Source organism: Pelobates fuscus, chromosome 5 (genome assembly GCF_036172605.1).
Source record: "Pelobates fuscus isolate aPelFus1 chromosome 5, aPelFus1.pri, whole genome shotgun sequence".
Lineage (NCBI taxonomy): Eukaryota > Metazoa > Chordata > Amphibia > Anura > Pelobatidae > Pelobates > Pelobates fuscus.
In genome coordinates, this window is record NC_086321.1 from 259810075 (window position 1) to 259829275 (window position 19201).

At 46.4% G+C, this 19201-nt stretch overlaps 1 protein-coding gene across 1 annotated transcript in view; it reads right to left on the reverse strand.

The window, feature by feature from the left end:
- The window catches only part of LOC134612198 (atrial natriuretic peptide receptor 1-like), a 180584-nt gene that overhangs the window by 44625 nt on the left and 116758 nt on the right, over positions 1-19201 (reverse strand). Inside the window, exon 16 of the mRNA XM_063456550.1 lies at positions 12317-12404. Coding sequence (XP_063312620.1) covers positions 12317-12404 — 88 coding nt within the window. The remainder of the gene's footprint in view (positions 1-12316; positions 12405-19201) is intronic.

Sequence of the window (19201 nt, forward strand, 5' to 3'; positions counted from 1 at the left end):
ACATTGGATACTGTGCCCACTAGCCCAGTGCCACCACTCATATCTGTTTTAACAATTGGTTAAGCTTTAGATTTAAAATAAATATTTTTTTTTCACTGTAATAGAAGAGCAGTTAGTTGTCTGCAAGCGTCTGTGTTTCAGGCCTACTTCAGCGTGTGCTCTGCAGACCTGTGCCAGCGTGCTTTGACAGTTGCCACTCATATCTGGTGTCTCTTTAGCGTGCTTTTACAAAGAAAAAAGGTTTCCAGTGTAAGCTAATAGCAGACAGTCAGTGTCCTTCAAGCGGCTCTGTCAGGCCTTCCTTCAGCGTGTGCCCTGCACAACCCTGCCAGCGTACTTTGACAGTTGCCACTCATATCTTGTGTCTCTATAGCGTGCTTTTACAACCAAAATTTTGTTTCCACTGTAATAGAAGAGCAGTTGCCTGCCTGCCAGCTTCTGTGTGAGGTTCACATTGGATACTGTGCCTACTTGCCCAGTGCCACCACTCATATCTGTTTTAACAATTGGTTAAGCTTTACATTTAAAATAAATAATTTGTTTTCACTGTAATAGAAGAGCAGTTGCCGGCCTGCCAGCTTCTGTGTCAGGTTGGATGCCTTGCCCATTTGCACAGTCAGTGCCACCACTCATATCTGTTTTAACAATTGGTTAAGCTTTAGATTTTAAATAAATAATTTTTTTCACTGTAATAGAAGAGCAGTTGCCTGCCTGCCAGCTTCTGTGTGAGGTTCACATTGGATACTGTGCCCACTAGCCCAGTGCCACCACTCATATCTGTTTTAACAATTGGTTAAGCTTTAGATTTAAAATAAATATTTTTTTTTCACTGTAATAGAAGAGCAGTTAGTTGTCTGCAAGCGTCTGTGTTTCAGGCCTACTTCAGCGTGTGCTCTGCAGACCTGTGCCAGCGTGCTTTGACAGTTGCCACTCATATCTTGTGTCTCTATAGCGTGCTTTCACAACCAAAATTTTGTTTCCACTGTAATAGAAGAGCAGTTGCCTGCCTGCCAGCTTCTGTGTGAGGTTCACATTGGATACTGTGCCCACTAGCCCAGTGCCACCACTCATATCTGTTTTAACAATTGGTTAAGCTTCAGATTTAAAATAAATATTTTTTTTTCACTGTAATAGAAGAGCAGTTAGTTGTCTGCAAGCGTCTGTGTTTCAGGCCTACTTCAGCGTGTGCTCTGCAGACCTGTGCCAGCGTGCTTTGACAGTTGCCACTCATACCTTGTGTCTCTATAGCGTGCTTTTACAACCAAAATTTTGTTTCCACTGTAATAGAAGAGCAGTTGCCTGCCTGCCAGCTTCTGTGTGAGGTTCACATTGGATACTGTGCCTACTTGCCCAGTGCCACCACTCATATCTGTTTTAACAATTGGTTAAGCTTTACATTTAAAATAAATAATTTGTTTTCACTGTAATATAAGAGCAGTTGCCTGCCTGCCAGCTTCTGTGTCAGGTTGGATGCCTTGCCCATTTGCACAGTCAGTGCCACCACTCATATCTGTTTTAACAATAGCTTAAGCTTTAGATTTTAAAGAAATCATTTTTTTTCACTGTAATAGAAGATCAGTTGCCGGCCTGCCAGCTTCTGTGTCAGGTTGGATGCCTTGCCCATTTGCACAGTCAGTGCCACCACTCATATCTGTTTTAACAATTGGTTAAGCTTTAGATTTTAAATAAATCATTTTTTTCACTGTAATAGAAGAGCAGTTGCCTGCCTGCCAGCTTCTGTGTGAGGTTCACATTGGATACTGTGCCCACTAGCCCAGTGCCACCACTCATATCTGTTTTAACAATTGGTTAAGCTTTAGATTTAAAATAAATATTTTTTTTCACTGTAATAGAAGAGCAGTTAGTTGTCTGCAAGCGTCTGTGTTTCAGGCCTACTTCAGCGTGTGCTCTGCAGACCTGTGCCGGCGTGCTTTGACAGTTGCCACTCATATCTTGTCTCTCTATAGCGTGCTTTTACAACCAAAATTGTGTTTCCACTGTAATAGAAGGGCAGTTGCCTGCCTGCCAGCTTCTGTGTGAGGTTCACATTGGATACTGTGCCCACTAGCCCAGTGCCACCACTCATATCTGTTTTAACAATTGGTTCAGCTTCAGATTTAAAATAAAAAAATTTTTTCACTGTAATAGAAGAGCAGTTAGTTGTCTGCAAGCGTCTGTGTTTCAGGCCTACTTCAGCGTGTGCTCTGCAGACCTGTGCCAGCGTGCTTTGACAGTTGCCACTCATATCTTGTGTCTCTATAGCGTGCTTTTACAACCAAAATTTTGTTTCCACTGTAATAGAAGAGCAGTTGCCTGCCTGCCAGCTTCTGTGTGAGGTTCACATTGGATACTGTGCCCACTAGCCCAGTGCCACCACTCATATCTGTTTTAACAATTGGTTAAGCTTTAGATTTAAAATAAATATTTTTTTTTCACTGTAATAGAAGAGCAGTTAGTTGTCTGCAAGCGTCTGTGTTTCAGGCCTACTTCAGCGTGTGCTCTGCAGACCTGTGCCAGCGTGCTTTGACAGTTGCCACTCATATCTGGTGTCTCTTTAGCGTGCTTTTACAAAGAAAAAAGGTTTCCAGTGTAAGCTAATAGCAGACAGTCAGTGTCCTTCAAGCGGCTCTGTCAGGCCTTCCTTCAGCGTGTGCCCTGCACAACCCTGCCAGCGTACTTTGACAGTTGCCACTCATATCTTGTGTCTCTATAGCGTGCTTTTACAACCAAAATTTTGTTTCCACTGTAATAAAAGAGCAGTTGCCTGCCTGCCAGCTTCTGTGTGAGGTTCACATTGGATACTGTGCCTACTTGCCCAGTGCCACCACTCATATCTCTTTTAACAATTGGTTAAGCTTTACATTTAAAATAAATAATTTGTTTTCACTGTAATAGAAGAGCAGTTGCCGGCCTGCCAGCTTCTGTGTCAGGTTGGATGCCTTGCCCATTTGCACAGTCAGTGCCACCACTCATATCTGTTTTAACAATTGGTTAAGCTTTAGATTTTAAATAAATCATTTTTTTCACTGTAATAGAAGAGCAGTTGCCTGCCTGCCAGCTTCTGTGTGAGGTTCACATTGGATACTGTGCCCACTAGCCCAGTGCCACCACTCATATCTGTTTTAACAATTGGTTAAGCTTTAGATTTAAAATAAATATTTTTTTTTCACTGTAATAGAAGATCAGTTAGTTGTCTGCAAGCGTCTGTGTTTCAGGCCTACTTCAGCGTGTGCTCTGTAGACCTGTTCCAGCGTGCTTTGACAGTTGCCAGTCATATTTGGTGTCTCTATAGCGTGCTTTTAAAACCAAAATTTGTTTTTCACTGTTATAGATTGAATAGCAGTTACTTGTCTTCAAGCGGCTCTGTCAGTCCTTCCTTCAGCGTGTGCTCTGCAGAACTGTTCCAGTGCACATTGCCAATCATATCTGGTGTCTCTATAGCGTGCTTTTAAAACCAAAATTTGTTTTTCACTGTTATAGATTGAATAGCAGTTACTTGTCTTCAAGCGGTGTCTCAGGCCTACAGTGTGTGCTCTGCAGAACTGTTACAGTTCACATTGCCAATCATATCTGGTCTCACAGTAGCTTGCACGCATAGTACCACTAATTCCCCAAAAAATGACAGGCAGAGGCAGGCCACCCCGCAGGGGCCGTCGTGGTCGTGGTGCTGTGATTCCCTTTTGCCCTAGAATAATGCCCAGTTTTCAGAAGCCACGTACCCTGAACTTGAAAAGTTCTGAGGACTTAGTTGACTGGCTAACACAGGACACCCAATCTTGTACAGCCTCCGCTCGGAACCTTGACGCACCATCCTCCTCCAGCTTAGCTTCAGGCACCTCTCAAGATAGCACTCACCCGCCTGCCGCCACCACCAAAACTAGCACCACAGCCGCTTTACTTGGTATGTCAGAGGAGTTATTCACACACCCGTTTGAAGAAATGAGTGATGCGCAACCATTATTGCTAGAGGATGTAGATAACAGGGATATGTCTCAGGCAGGCAGCATTAAACACATGGAGGTACGGTGTGATGATGATGATGTTGTACCCGCTGCTGCTTCCTTTTCTGAGTTGTCAGATACAAGCGAAGCGGTTGATGATGACGATGTGTCCATGGATGTCACGTGGGTGCCCGCTCGGCAAGAAGAAAAACAGGGCGAAAGTTCAGATGGGGAGACAGAGAGGAGGAGGAGGAGACGAGTTGGAAGCAGGGGGGAGTCGTTGCAAGGAGCTAGTGGCACAGTCAGACAGCATGCATCGGCACCCGGGGTCAGCCCGACAGCACGCCAATCAACGCATGCTGTGTCCACCACCAGAATGCCGTCATTGCAGAGCTCAGCAGTGTGCCATTTTTTTTGTGTGTCTGCCTCGGACAACAGCGATGCCATTTGCAACCTGTGCCAAAGGAAACTGAGTCGTGGGAGGTCCAACACCCACCTAGGTACAACTGCTTTGCGTAGGCACATGATCTCACATCACAAACGCCTATGGGATCAACACATGAGTACAAGCAGCACGCCTACTCTAAGCCGCCATCCTCCTCCTGGTCCAGCATCTTCAGCCACGTCAACCACTGCTGTCCTTCTTGCCCCCTCTCAACCATCCGCCACTCCGTCTCCCGCCTTGAGCAGTTCCCGCTCATCTGCCCACAGTCATGTGTTTCTGTCAAGGACATGTTTGAGCGTAAGAAGCCAATGTCACCAAGTCACCCCCTTGCCCAGCGTCTGACAGCTGGCTTGTCCGAACTATTAGCCCGCCAGCTTTTACCATACAATCTGGTTGAGTCTGAGGCGTTCAAAAAATTTGTAGCTATTGGGACACCGCAGTGGAAGGTACCCGGCCGGAATTTCTTTTCACAAAAGGCAATCCCCAACTTGTACTCGATTGTGCAAAAGGAAGTCATGGCATGTCTGGCACACAGTGTTGGGGCAAGGGTCCATCTGACCACTGATACCTGGTCTGCAAAGCATGGTCAGGGCAGGTATATCACCTACACTGCGCATTGGGTAAACCTGCTGACGGCTGACAAGCAAGGAATGCGTGGCATTGCAGAGGAGTTGGTGACACCGCCACGAATTGCAGGCAGTCCTGCTGCCACCTCCTCTACTCCTCCTACTCCATCCTCTTCCATAACCTCCTCGGCTGAGTCCTCTTGTGCCGCTGCTTCTTGCTCCACATCAACGGCACCCCCCCAGCTCCCCAGGTACTATTCCACATCCCGGATACGGCAGTGTCACGCCGTCTTGGGTTTGACTTGCTTGAAAGCAGAGAGTCACACCGGACAAGCACTCCTGTCCGCCCTGAACGCACAGGTGGAAAAGTGGCTGACTCCGCAGCAACTGGATATCGGCAAAGTGGTGTGTGACAACGGAAAAAATTTGATAGCGGCATTGAAGTTGGGCAAGTTGACACATGTGCCGTGCATGGCACATGTCTGTAATCTGATCGTACAACGCTTTGTGCATAAGTACACAGGCTTACAGGACGTCCTGAAGCAGGCCAGGAAGGTGTGTGGCCATTTCAGGCGTTCCTACATGGCCATGGCTCACTTTGCCGATATCCAGCGGCGAAACAACATGCCAGTGAGGCGCTTGATTTGCGACAGCCCTACACGTTGGAATTCAACACTCCTAATGTTCGACCGCCTGCTCCAACAAGAAAAAGCTGTTAATGAATATTTGTATGACCGGGGTGCTAGGACAGCCTCTGGGGAGCTGGGAGTTTTTTTGCCACGTTACTGGACGCTCATGCGCAATGCCTGTAGGCTCATGCGTCCTTTTGAGGAGGTGACAAACCTAGTCAGTCGCAGTTGTGTGTGTGCGTGTGTATGGCTGTCTGCCTGTGTGTGTGTGACAGGGTGAAGATTTCTTGCACATGGGTGTGACAGGGTGAAGATTTCTTGCACAGGGCGCCCAAAGGCCTAAGGCTGGCCCTGCGCATGGGTCAGTGGCTCTGCACCAGACTTCCCTCCAATTGATCAAAGTTAAAGGATTTCAAGTGGACTGATTACAATTACAGGGCCTCTAAAGAGTCCTGTATTGTTATTTGTCGTCACTACCTTCCCGCGTCGGGAGTGGGTCATTTGCGCCCCTGCTGCCTTCCTTGCATGTGGTAGCTGTTTGTCAGGGATTTGTCAATCCATATCTGCCAAGTGACCCTATGACAGGGTGAAGATTTCTTGCACATGGGTGTGACAGGGTGAAGATTTCTTGCACAGGGCGCCCAAAGGCCTAAGGCTGGCCCTGCGCATGGGTCAGTGGCTCTGCACCAGACTTCCCTCCAATTGATCAAAGTTAAAGGATTTCAAGTGGACTGATTACAATTACAGGGCCTCTAAAGAGTCCTGTATTGTTATTTGTCGTCACTACCTTCCCGCGTCGGGAGTGGGTCATTTTCGCCCCTGCTGCCTTCCTTGCATGTGGTAGCTGTTTGTCAGGGATTTGTCAATCCATATCTGCCAAGTGACCCTATGTAGGGGTAACAGTCCCTATTCTGCTCTGTGTCAGTGTGTATCATGGTCTCTGTGGACAGGGAACAGTCTCTATTCTGCTCTGTGTCAGTGTGTATCAGGGGTTTTGAGGACAGGTGTCAATCCATATCTGCCAAGTGACCCTATGTATATCTGCTGTCAGTACACAGGAAAAGTTTAAATATTTCTTGTTCTACGTTCTCTGCAACTCCACGCACCGACTCATCCAATACGTGAAGATCTAGGGTTTGTCTGACTCTCCTCAGTAGTGTATCAAACAGAGTCTGCACTGTGGTAACACGGACATCTTCAGGACATAACTCAACTATTTGCAGATAGGCAGTCTGCAGCTTCTCTTTTTCACCTGTTCTCTTCTTTCTCTTATGCGTATTCTTGTCTATATGCAGGTGGTCTCTTGCCTTTCTTTTAACCAATTCGTTCCTTCCATATGGTTTCAAAAGATCTCTGGCATCATTACTTTCAACGCAAATAACGTCATCATAGTTAGTCTCCTCATTATTCACCGGGAAGAGAGTGTTTGCACTGACTACCCACAGCATGCTCTTGCCATTGCCTACTCCACCTTCAACGACAGGGTGCAAGTCCCAAGGAGAAGGATCATTCACTTTATTATCTGTCTTTATTTCACAAGTAGTGCCTGGAACATCCTCATGGGTCACAAGATGTAAATCTGGACTAATGTCAACCCCAGGGTCTGGAAAATCATCAATTTGAAATTTATCAAATAATCCCAGTGGGCTGCCACATTCTTCCTCCTCTGATGGTATTAAAGTTTGCAGAGATTCACTATGGGGTGGTGTCAAGCATTTTGGAGAACAATTAAGCATCTCCATCCCAATACGTTTCAGATGTCCTATCAGCTCTTCCACCCTATGCGATACTATGGGCAGGCTACCCGTGACGTCATTACTCACGGCCCTATTTCACGCGGACACTCTGTGTCAGTGTGTATCATGGTGTCTGTGGACAGGGAACAGTCTCTATTCTGCTCTGTGTCAGTATGTATCATGGTCTCTGTGGACGGTGAACAGTCTCTATTCTGCTCTGTGTCAGTGTGTATCATGGTCTCTGTGGACAGGGAACAGTCTCTATTCTGCTCTGTGTCAGTGTGTATCAGGGGTTTTGAGGACAGGTGTCAATCCATATCTGCCAAGTGACCCTATGTATGGGGAACAGTCCATATTCTGCTCTGTGTCAATGTGTATCATGGTCTCTGTGGACGGTGAACAGTTTCTATTCTGCTCTGTGTCAGTGTGTATCATGGTCTCTGTGGACAGGGAACAGTCTCTATTCTGCTCTGTGTCAGTGTGTATCAGGGGTTTTGAGGACAGGTGTCAATCCATATCTGCCAAGTGACCCTATGTAGGGGGAACAGTCCCTATTCTGCTCTGTGTCAGTGTGTATCAGGGGTTTTGAGGACAGGTGTCAATCCATATCTGCCAAGTGACCCTATGTAGGAGGAACAGTCCCTATTCTGCTCTGTGTCAGTGTGTATCATGGTCTCTGTGGACGGTGAACAGTCTCTATTCTGCTCTGTGTCAGTGTGTATCATGGTCTCTGTGGACAGGGAACAGTCTCTATTCTGCTCTGTGTCAGTATGTATCAGGGGTTTTGAGGACAGGTGTCAATCCATATCTGCCAAGTGACCCTATGTAGGGGGAACAGTCCCTATTCTGCTCTGTGTCAGTGTGTATCAGGGGTTTTGAGGACAGGTGTCAATCCATATCTGCCAAGTGACCCTATGTAGGGGGAACAGTCTCTATTCTGCTCTGTGTCAGTGTGTATCAGGGCTGGGCTTTGAGGACAGGTGTCAATGTTAGGTGATTTCTGCCCTTTATGGATTAAAAGCAGACTCTGCATCAACTGTGCAATTTTCCATGGGAGTTTTGCCATGGATCCCCCTCTGGCATGCCACAGTCCAGGTGTTAGTCCCCTTGAAACAACTTTTCCATCACTATTGTGGCCAGAAAGAGTCCCTGTTGGTTTTAAAATTCGCCTGCCCATTGAAGTCAATTCTCCGTCTTTAAGGAGGGGCAAACGGGGCAGCTGCCCTGGGCCCAGTTACTCATGGGGGCCCCAAAGCAGCTGCCCTTGGGCCCCGCCGCCTGCATTAAAAAAATAAAAAAAAATATTTCGCTACCTAATGGGCCCGCGGTGCTAGTATTGCGGCTGCACCGGGGCCCACACACTAAGGGCCACCCAGTGAGCATGTTCCAGCAGTGGTCTGGTCGGCACTGTGGCCCTTTAACAGCGCGATCGGGCCCTTGAAATACCCAGACCGCTTAAAAATTTGATATCTCAGTTACATAATTGAGTGTGTCAGTATGCATGTCTTTGTGTGTGTCAGTATGTCTGTGTGTGTGTCAGTATGTATGTCTGTATGTATGTATATCTGTGTGTGTGTCAGTATGTATGTGTCAGTCAGTATATGTCTGTGTGTCAGTTTGTATGTCTGTGTGTGTGTCAGTATGTATGTCTGTATGTTGTCAATATGTATGTATCTGTGTGTGTGCCAGTGTGTATACCTGTGCATATATCTGTATGTAGCCAATGTGTGTATCTGCATGTGTGTCAGTGTTTGTATCTGCATTTGTCAGGTTATGTATCTGTAAGTCTGTATGTTGTCATTTTGTGTGTCTGTGTATCTGTATGTTGTCAGTGTATCTGCATGTGTGTCAGTGTGTGCATCTGTGTGTCTGCATGTGTGCCAGGTTGTGTGTCTGTATGTGTGTGTGTCAGTGTGTGTAAATGTGTCTGTATAGCTGCATCTGTATGATTATGTATATCTGTGTATCTGCAAGTGTTTCTGTGTGTGTATGTGTATCACAGTGTGTGTGTGTGTTTGTGACAGTGCATGTGTATTTGTGCATACATCTCAGCATTCAACACTACACGCAAATACACACCTGCATTCAAACTTCAACACTACATATAAACACACCTCTTTTTTTAAACAACAAAATTATATATAAACACATCAGTGTATTCATAAACCAACACTACACATAAATGCATACTTGCATTTAAATGCCATCTCCACATACAAACACACCCCTACATTCACACAAACATACTCCATACAAAAACATGCTTAGACTCAAACACACAAATACTGCTCAGTGCTAAATACAACCCTGCATGCATGGGAAAATGGTAGCGCCCCAGCTGTCAAAGCATTGTTGGAGTTGCATGACAGATGGGGATCTACCTTTTGCCCTCTCTTGCCCAAAATAATTCATGCACCAGAGCCCACTCTACTTTACGTCCGCCTCTGCGTTGGGGTGGGGGGCATGATTGCATGCCAGGGAGGGGACGACAGGGTTCAGGGGCCCCAAGCAAATGTTTGCCCAGGGTCCAATCCATATTAAAGACGACCCTTGTTTAGATAAAGGAATAATCAATAAAGATGAGTTCAGTTTTATTTTTAATCCCCACTGTAAAGTGGCAGTTTTCTACTTCTTGCCTAAAATTCACTTATCTCAATATGTGCACTTCTTTTTACAACCCTATGTCCTGTTGAGTAGTTTGTATATTAAAGACAATAAGCATATTTTGCAAGATCTACAAGGAATAGAATGGAAATCATAATATATTTTGGCCATGGCGGATATTACCGCTTCATACGCCAACATTCCCCATTTAAAGGGTTTAGAAACTATAAAAGATACTCTCAGCTTCTATGTTCATCTCAGCAATGCTGAAATTAACTTTTTAATTATTTTTATTAATTTTGTACTTACCAAGAATTTTTTCTGGTTTGACAACAAATTCTATCTTCAGATGTGTGGCGTCGCCATTAGTACTAAGTTTGCCCCCAGTTTCACCAACCTATATGTGTCTCATTGGGAGACACATCAATGTTAGGTTGGGCGATTATAATGGTGGTAGACTTGTCCTATGGTGGCGCTACGTAGACAAAGTTTTCTTAATTTGGGAAGGTGGACCTGATAGTATAATTAACTTTTTTGAGCTTCTTAACGAAAATAATTATAATTTAAAATTTACATCTCATTTTAAATCTATAGATGTCTTGGATCTAACTGTATATGTGGATAATAACCAACTAAAAACCAAAATGTATTTCAAAACTACAGATTGCAATACAGCCATAGACAGTACCAGTTCTCACCATCCTGTCTGGTTGCCAAACATACCAAAAGGCCAACTCATTTGCCTCAGAAGAAACTGTACAGATGATCATGTATTTTCTACCCAAGCCCAAACTATTAAAGATTGATATTTAGAGAAAGGTTACGATAAAGATAAAATAGACATGGATGAACAAATAATACAAAGTTCGGATAGATCAGTGTTTCTTGAGCAAAAATGTACGATCTAATAAAAACAATAACAAATTTGAGTTTGCATTTACTACACAATACAATGCACATGCCAAAAAAAATTAGAAAATATTCTCAAGAAGCATTGGTACATCCTAAAAAAGATGACATTCTTAAAAATATCATACTCCAGTGGCTAAGTGTTTTCTTCAATATGCTTTATCATGTTCTGTGATTGTATACTGAATGTTACGACTGGTATGGTGATTTTTTGTCCACTTTTTTGCCCCTATACAGCCACCATCTGGCTCTCTTAGGCAAAGCGTGCACTATTTGTATTAGTGCACACGTGCGCCGACAGTGCCGTTTCGGACTTAGACATTTGGTTCTGCAACGTACATCAGACGCACAGGAAGTACGTCATTATGGGACATATAGGGAATACACTATTGGATTCAAGTTGGAACGCACGCCGAACACAGCCGAAATGGATATTCATCAATGTCCACCTATTTAAGGTCGCCTGAAAAAGAAGAGTTTATATCCCTAAAGAAGTCCCATTAGTCAGACAAAACCTGTTGGATTCTTACTTGGTACTCTATTTTATGTACTTTTATTTTGATTGCCATTTCTCCACTAGGTTTTCCTGACAGCTTCATCAGATCCTGATTCCGTTAGAGTTGCACTACTAGTGGAGATATGCCTACTATTTTAAATTTTCTGTAAGTGCAATACAATAATTTTGTTTTTTATTGTACTTCACTATTGTGGTTTGCTTTTTCTTACATAATTTTCCACCAAACCATGTTTTACTGAGAAGACCTTCGTCCCAATACCCTTGGAAGGGTGAGGAGCCTGAATTTTTCGTGTGTTTGTGAGTTTATTACTTTTACTCACTAGGGTGGTTTTTAGTACAGTATTATGCTAACAATTTTTTATGATTTTTTTTAGATTCCTTCATATATCATCAGACTCCCATATCTACTTTTCCAGGTTGTTATATTTTCGTTTGGTGTTTTTCCCAAATTCTTTACTATTTCACATTCTAGATGTCACAGTTTTTTGCTTTTGTGCTACTGTTTTTTTTTTCTATCTGTACATGATTACATTTTGATGCTTTGTAAAATCTACCTAATATATTGTTTTGGGCATCAATTTAGAATGCACACTTGTGTCACTAACTGTACTGATTTTACAAAAGCTAAGAAAATAGCTTGCTATTTTGTATTAATTATAGCTGTTACAGTTTTCTTTCAATTACACTTGAAAAAAAATAATTAAAAAAAGCAGCTCATGTTAGGATGAGATCTTGATGAGTTTCTACACTTCTATTTCTGCTCAATATTTTCCAAAACAACACAATCTAAGCAAGTATAGTCTGTTGTTTTGCAGAGAGCAGTTTCTACATTATACTATGTTTAATAAATTTTTGGTTGATTGGAGTAAAGTATTAATAAGCTTAATAATAAGCTTCTTTGTGCTTAAATCCCGTAACAGCAATGAATATAGTTTGTTTTTATTCAGCAGCACAATAACACAGCCTTACCTGAAAAATATACTTGCGCTGACATAACTTTGGGCTTGTGAAGTCTTTCCCTGTCTTAGATCATCCGCAACTTGTTTTGGAAGCATACCTTAAACATATGATTAAATATAAAAGCACATTAATTACTTCTGAGCATACATAGTTTTTAATACAGTTTAAAAATTGTATAGGATTCTACGATAACAAACCCTACGAAAGAAGCAAGATGGAAATCAGATGTCTGAAGCACTCATCCTTGATATTGCATTCCATTTACCCTTGAATTACTTTTTGTTGATTTTACAGACTCCAATTTTATTTTGTTAGTATTTCATTATGATTACTAGTAGTTCATGATATGGCTTAATTTTTTCTTTATGCTGACTTGGATTGCTGTCTCAAGGCTAAATGAAGGCTATTTAATTATGAATGGTTTTCTTGAGTTTGATTTATTCTGCTTTGCTGCGCATATGCATGTTTGCTCTTTTTATTGATATGGGTTTTGATTCACTTGAATTGAGAGTGTGTGTGGTTACTGTAGTCAAACTTTTTTGAGGTCAGTCTGGGTTATTCACTGAATACCAGATTTTGTTGGGATGAACAATTTCCAGTGAAAATGATCAAATTCCGACCACACTGGTAATTCCCATATTTACTAAACCCAAATAAGTTTGGAATTCGGTCAGCTGAGTGAATCTGCAGCAAACACACCCAGTTTCATTCAGTGTCCAGATTTTAAACTGAACAGGTAAATTATTATTCATTTGCTGTCACGCAAGCAAACAATAATTGTAAGTACTATTTGCCCACTGACAGCACTAGCAGTCAGTGGGCAAATAGTTGAATAACTCTCGATAATGCAAGGCTTAATTATGTGGCAGCTGGCAAGCACTTCCTAGTCAGACACTACATTAAATAGTTAAATAAACAAACAAACACAAACAAATACGTAAATACATTTTAAAAAAGCCTATGTGGGTCAATGAGACCATCATGTTGCAATAAGGGAAATCTAGCACATCCCCTGTGGCGGAGGTGAAGGGGGAGTCTGCTAAATGTCTAAAACAAGCAACCATTGGTTCACCATGACAAAGCCCCCTCTGTGCCCCCACCCAGGGCCGGCGCCACCTGTAAGGCGACCTAGGCAGCCGCCTAGGGCGCAACTTACCAGGGGGCGCCGGATCCCTGTCCCCGCTGCGCCTCCTCATGCTGCGCCGCCTGAGCGCTTTAGCAAGCCCCAGGCGGCGCAGCACTGCTGCCTGGAGGGCGGCCGGGTTTATGACCGGCAGGAGGGAAGCGCAGAGCGCTCCCTCCTGCCGGTCTCTCCATGTAGCGTGGCCGGGCGGCGCGGAACGCGGGACAGGAACCTTTGTTTCCTGTACCCGGCCGCCGGCGGAATGACAGGAAGTGCTCACTCAGTGAGCATTTCCTGTCATTCTGCCGGCGGCCGGGTACAGGAAACAAAGGTTCCTGTCCCGCGTTCCGCGCCGCCCGGCCACGCTACATGGGCAGGAGGGGAGGGTAAGGACCACTAAGGGGGGGAGTTTAAGGACCACTAAGGGGGGGGGGGGGAGGGGGGGGGTTAGGGACCACTAAGGAGGGGGGAGGGGGGTTAGGGACCACTAAGGGGGGGGGAGGGGGGTTAAGGACCACTAAGGGAGGGGGGGGTATAAGGACCACTAAGGGAGGAGGGGGGTATAAGGACCACTAAGGGGGGGGTATAAGGACCACTAAGGGGGGGTATAAGGACCACTATGGGAGGGAGGGGAGGGTATAAGGACCACTATGGGAGGGAGGGGAGGGGATAAGGACCACTATGGGAGGGAGGGGAGGGGATAAGGACCACTATGGGAGGGAGGGGAGGGGATAAGGACCACTATGGGAGGGAGGGGGGGGATAAGGACCACTATGGGAAGGGGGGATAAGGAGCACTATGGGAGGGGGGGATAAGAACCACTATGGGAGGGAGGGGGGGATAAGGACCACTATGGGAGGGAGGGGGGGATAAGGACCACTATGGGAGGGAGGGGGGGATAAGGACCACTATGGGAGGGAGGGGGGGTAAGGACCACTATGGGAGGGGGGGTAAGGACCACTATGGGAGGGGGGGTAAGGACCACTATGGGAGGTTGGGGGGGGATAAGGACCACTAGGGGAGGGGGGATAAGGACCACTAGGGGAGGGAGGGAGGGGGATAAGGACCACTATGGGAGGTTGGGGGGGATAAGGACCACTAGGGGAGGGGGGGATAAGGACCACTAGGGGAGGGGGGATAAGGACCACTAAGGGGGGGAAGGACCACCAAAGGGGGGTAAGGAGGGAGGACTACTAAGGAGAGGGGAGGAGGGTGATTACCACTAAGGGGGTGGGGGGAGTAGGGGAAGGTCTACTAAGGGGTTTGGGAGAGGGAGGACCACTAAGGGGTTTGGGAGAGGGAGGACCACTAAGGGGGGAGTGAGAAGACCACCAAGGGTGACTGCAGAGGGACAGGGGACCAAGGGAGAGCACTAAGTGACAGAAGGGGAGAACACGGAGGGACAGAAGGGAAGGGGAAATCAATAATTGAGGGGAGAGCACTATGAATTTTTTTTAAAAAAGAAAGCTGTTCCCATCTCAGTCCCTATCCTACCCCACAAACCCTCTATTTTACACTACACACATACACAATGCATCCCCCCCCCACACACACACAGAAACATACAATGCATTCCTACTCACACACAGACACACCCGAAACACACAATTCATCCCTTACATAATTAATGCACCCCTTACAGACACACACTGCATTCAATTACATTCACAGAAACAAACCTTGCACCCCTTACACACACACACACACACCCAGAAACATACAATGCATTCCTTACACGCAAACACACACTACATCCCCTATAAACACACTACATCCCTTACACAAATTGCACACATAAAACATCCCCAACTCATGGATGGGCCATGTAGGTGGATTTATGGGTGGGCATTGTAGGCGTATGCCCCCTGGGGGCCCAGACCTTGAGCTGTGTAAGGGGCCCTAAAAATGGAGCTGCTTCCTGTTCGTTAATTGTTGTGAGCACTGTTAAAAACCGTCTCCAGAGAGCCTCTTCTACACCAGACCTGTGGAGCCAGACTGAGCCCATCATCATCCTCTTGTCCTCATCTGGTGGTAAGTAGGCAATCCAATATATTATTAGTGGCACTAATCTCTAATTTACCTCACATTAAATGGATACTATAGTCACCAGAAGCACTACAGCATAATGTAGTGGTTCTGGTGTCTATAGCCTGTGCCTGTAGGCTTTTTAATGTAAACACACTGTCTTTTCAGATAAGACACTTTGTGAAGACTGGCGTTGGCCCATATGGCAGAGCATATGGGCGGGGCATTGTGATGTCACATGGTGGGGGGGCGGCAAAAAATTTTTTGCCTAGGGCGGCAAAAATCCTTGCACCGGCCCTGCCCCCACCCTTGTGCATCAGGTTGGGGACTTTAAATAAATAATAAGGGGAGGACAGGTCACTGGTTGGGCTATTTGAAAAAGTAAAATAACTGGGGGATATCTTTATATCTCCCCCACCCCACCTGTGGTCAGCACATGGGGACTATTATATTATGCAGAGGGAAGACATAATGGCCTTAATAGTAATAACAACATTAAAGGAAGATACTTCAGCCCCAAAAAAGGCCAAAGAAAAATCCATAAATCCCAACATATGTTCAAAGAGTCTTTGTAGGATTAATTAGCAGCGTATTCACTTGATAAACATATAAATGGAGTGCATCTTAATGTCAATTCTATGCTTCTAAAGATTGTAAAAATCTCAGCAGTCCTGAACATTGTAAGACCCCTATAGAGTATTAATCTGAGGTGCTTTCCCGTTAAGAAATACAGTTGCAAGATAAAGTATGTGAACCCTTTGGAATGATATGGATTTCTGCACAAATTGGTCATAAAATGTGATCTGATCATCATCTAAGTCACAACAATAGACACATTTAAACACTTGCAACCACTTAAAGGGACACTATAGGCACCCAGGGCACCTCCGCTCATTGAAGTGGTGTGGGTGCAGTATCCCTATTGCCCTTTGTGCTGCAATGTGAACATTTAAGTTTTAGAGAAACTGCAATGTTTATATTGCATCACTAAGATAGCCTCTAGTGGCTGTCTACCAGACAGTCACTAGACGCCCTTCTTAAATGTTAACAGACTTTCGGTTCGCATGAGTACATCCAGTGTCATCCTTGCATTGACTCGCCGCGCATACACCTTAGGTCCCCCTCTTCGAACGATGTTGGAGGAGGCGGATATCAGTGCTAGGATCAAGTAAGGAGGAACAGGGAGCTATAGTGCCAGGAATACAGCTTTGTATTCCTGGCTAGTGATGTCCCGAACAGTTCGCCTGTACCTCACAGTCAGCAGACACATTCCAGCCAATCAGCAGCAGACCCTCCCTCCCAGACCCTCCCACCTCCTAGACAGCATACAATTTAAATTAATTCTGAAGCTGCATTCTTTATTTTTCTTTTTTTTAGAAGTGTGTTATATTTGAGCATGCTAGGCTGAACGTGCGTATATCATGGCTAGTTGCACTGAGGGTATGAGTATATAGCAGTACATTGTTGTGAAAGATGGCTGTCATGTTTAGGGTGTAGCTTGCACGTTATCAACTGTGTATTTATATCAGCAGCTCCACCACTAGTTATAAATCAAGTGTGAGTCGCCCCATGAGATGAGACTAGTGAATAACATAATAACATAAGGCATGTAAGGAACTACGACAATAAACTCTTTAGGAGGTGAAATAATGACATGTTTAAACGCTTGCTACTTTACGATTAGTTAATGTGCAGAGAGCAGTTCATGTGATCAAAGGCATGGTGTGGAGGATCGGCTATAGTGGGACATGCTTGGCAGGCTGCTGCTTACTGCTTGTGCTCATCCGATCACTTCTGGGCGCTAGGTGCAGACCCTGGGAGTCCCTGATACCTGGAACAACAAAGGCAAGTCTCTGGCTGAGTGCCGGGTTCGCGGCTTGAGGTGGTGGAAGCTTGTTTTGTCGGGTGGTCAGATCTGTCCCGGTGGTGCTTCACGTCCGGTGCGGGATTGTGGTGGCTTAAGGTGGAGGCGAGTGGCTCCGGTCCCGTCTTTGACACCTTTTGCGTGGATTTTAATGGGGACTGCTTCGCTTAGCTGTGGTGGAGCTTGTTGGGGCTGTGGTGGAGCTTGTTGGGGCTTCCTGCTTGTTATTTGCTTCCAAAATTGATTAAAGAGTCTGTCCTGCTTAGATTCAATATCCTGCCATGCTTTGCTGGTACCAGGAGGACACGCGGCTGCTGCCATATTGGGAGAGTCGCAGATGAGTATGTCAGCCTGGGCGGCTGTGCTCTGTGCGTCCATTAGCTCCAGACAGCCTCTCACGGGTGGACCGGGATAACCCCCACCGGTCCGAGGGGGGGTAACGGAGCTCCTGCCGGGAAGTAGCTGCTCCTGGGCATCCCAGGATCGGGAGATCGGCCGCCTCTCCCGCCCGGTGAGCACCAGGCCACACTTGCCACGTGGAGGTAAGTAAGACTCTGTCGAGTTGCTGACCACTATTAAGCATGTCGGGTCGGTCAGGTAGGAGAAACATTGCTGGGTCATCCCCTTCTGGGGTGAAATTCGATTGTTGATAGCTGCTTAAACGGAGATATTGAGGGAGCTCACACGAAGTGCGTCTTTCCTCCATGACAGCTAGGCCCCGCCCCCGGAAGCTGCATTCTTAGTGAGAGGAGGGACAGTGTAGCTGCTGCTGATTTAATAGGGAAGTCGATAGCTAGGCTAGTGTATTCAGTGTCCACTACAGTCCTGAAGGACTCATCTGATCTCTGCTGTAAGGACAGCACTCCAAAAAGCCCTTTTAAGGGCTAGAACATCAGTCTGCTTTTTTTTTTTTTTTCTGTGTAATCTAAGTGCAGTTGCCTGCCTTCCAGCGTGTGTGTCTGGCTCACAGCGTATACTGTGCCCACTTGCCCAGTGCCACCACTCATATCTGGTGTCACCAGGGGCGTACCTGGAGTATTTGGCACCCGGGGCGGATCCTTTATTTGGCACCCCCCACCACTTTGAAATGTAAAAAACAACTGCAATTTTTTTTAATGTATTTGGCACTGAACACCGAAACAGCCACACAGCCAGCCACACAGCCAGCCACCCAGACAGCCAGCCACCCAGACAGCCAGCCACCCAGACAGCCAGCCACCCAGACAGCCAGCCACCCAGACAGCCAGCCACCCAGACAGCCAGCCACCCAGACAGCCAGCCACCCAGACACCCAGACAGCCAGCCACCCACCCAGCCAGCCACCCACCCAGCCAGCCACCCACCCAGCCAGCCAGCCACCCACCCAGCCAGCCACCCAGACAGCCAGCCACCCAGCCAGCCAGCCACCCAGCCAGCCAGCCAGCCACCCAGCCAGCCACCCAGCCACCCAGACAGCCAGCCAGCCACCCAGACAGCCAGCCAGCCACCCAGACAGCCAGCCAGCCACCCAGACAGCCAGACAGCCACCCAGACAGCCAGCCAGCCACCCAGACAGCCAGCCAGCCACCCAGACAGCCAGCCAGCCACCCAGACAGCCAGCCAGCCACCCAGACAGCCAGCCAGCCACCCAGACAGCCAGCCAGCCAGCCAGCCAGCCAGCCACCCAGACAGCCAGCCAGCCAGCCACCCAGACAGCCAGCCAGCCAGCCACCCAGACAGCCAGCCAGCCACCCAGACAGCCAGCCAGCCACCCAGACAGCCAGCCAGCCACCCAGACAGCCAGCCAGCCACCCAGACAGCCAGCCAGCCACCCAGCCACCCAGCCACCCAGCCACCCAGCCACCCAGCCAGCCACCCAGCCACCCAGCCAGCCACCCAGCCA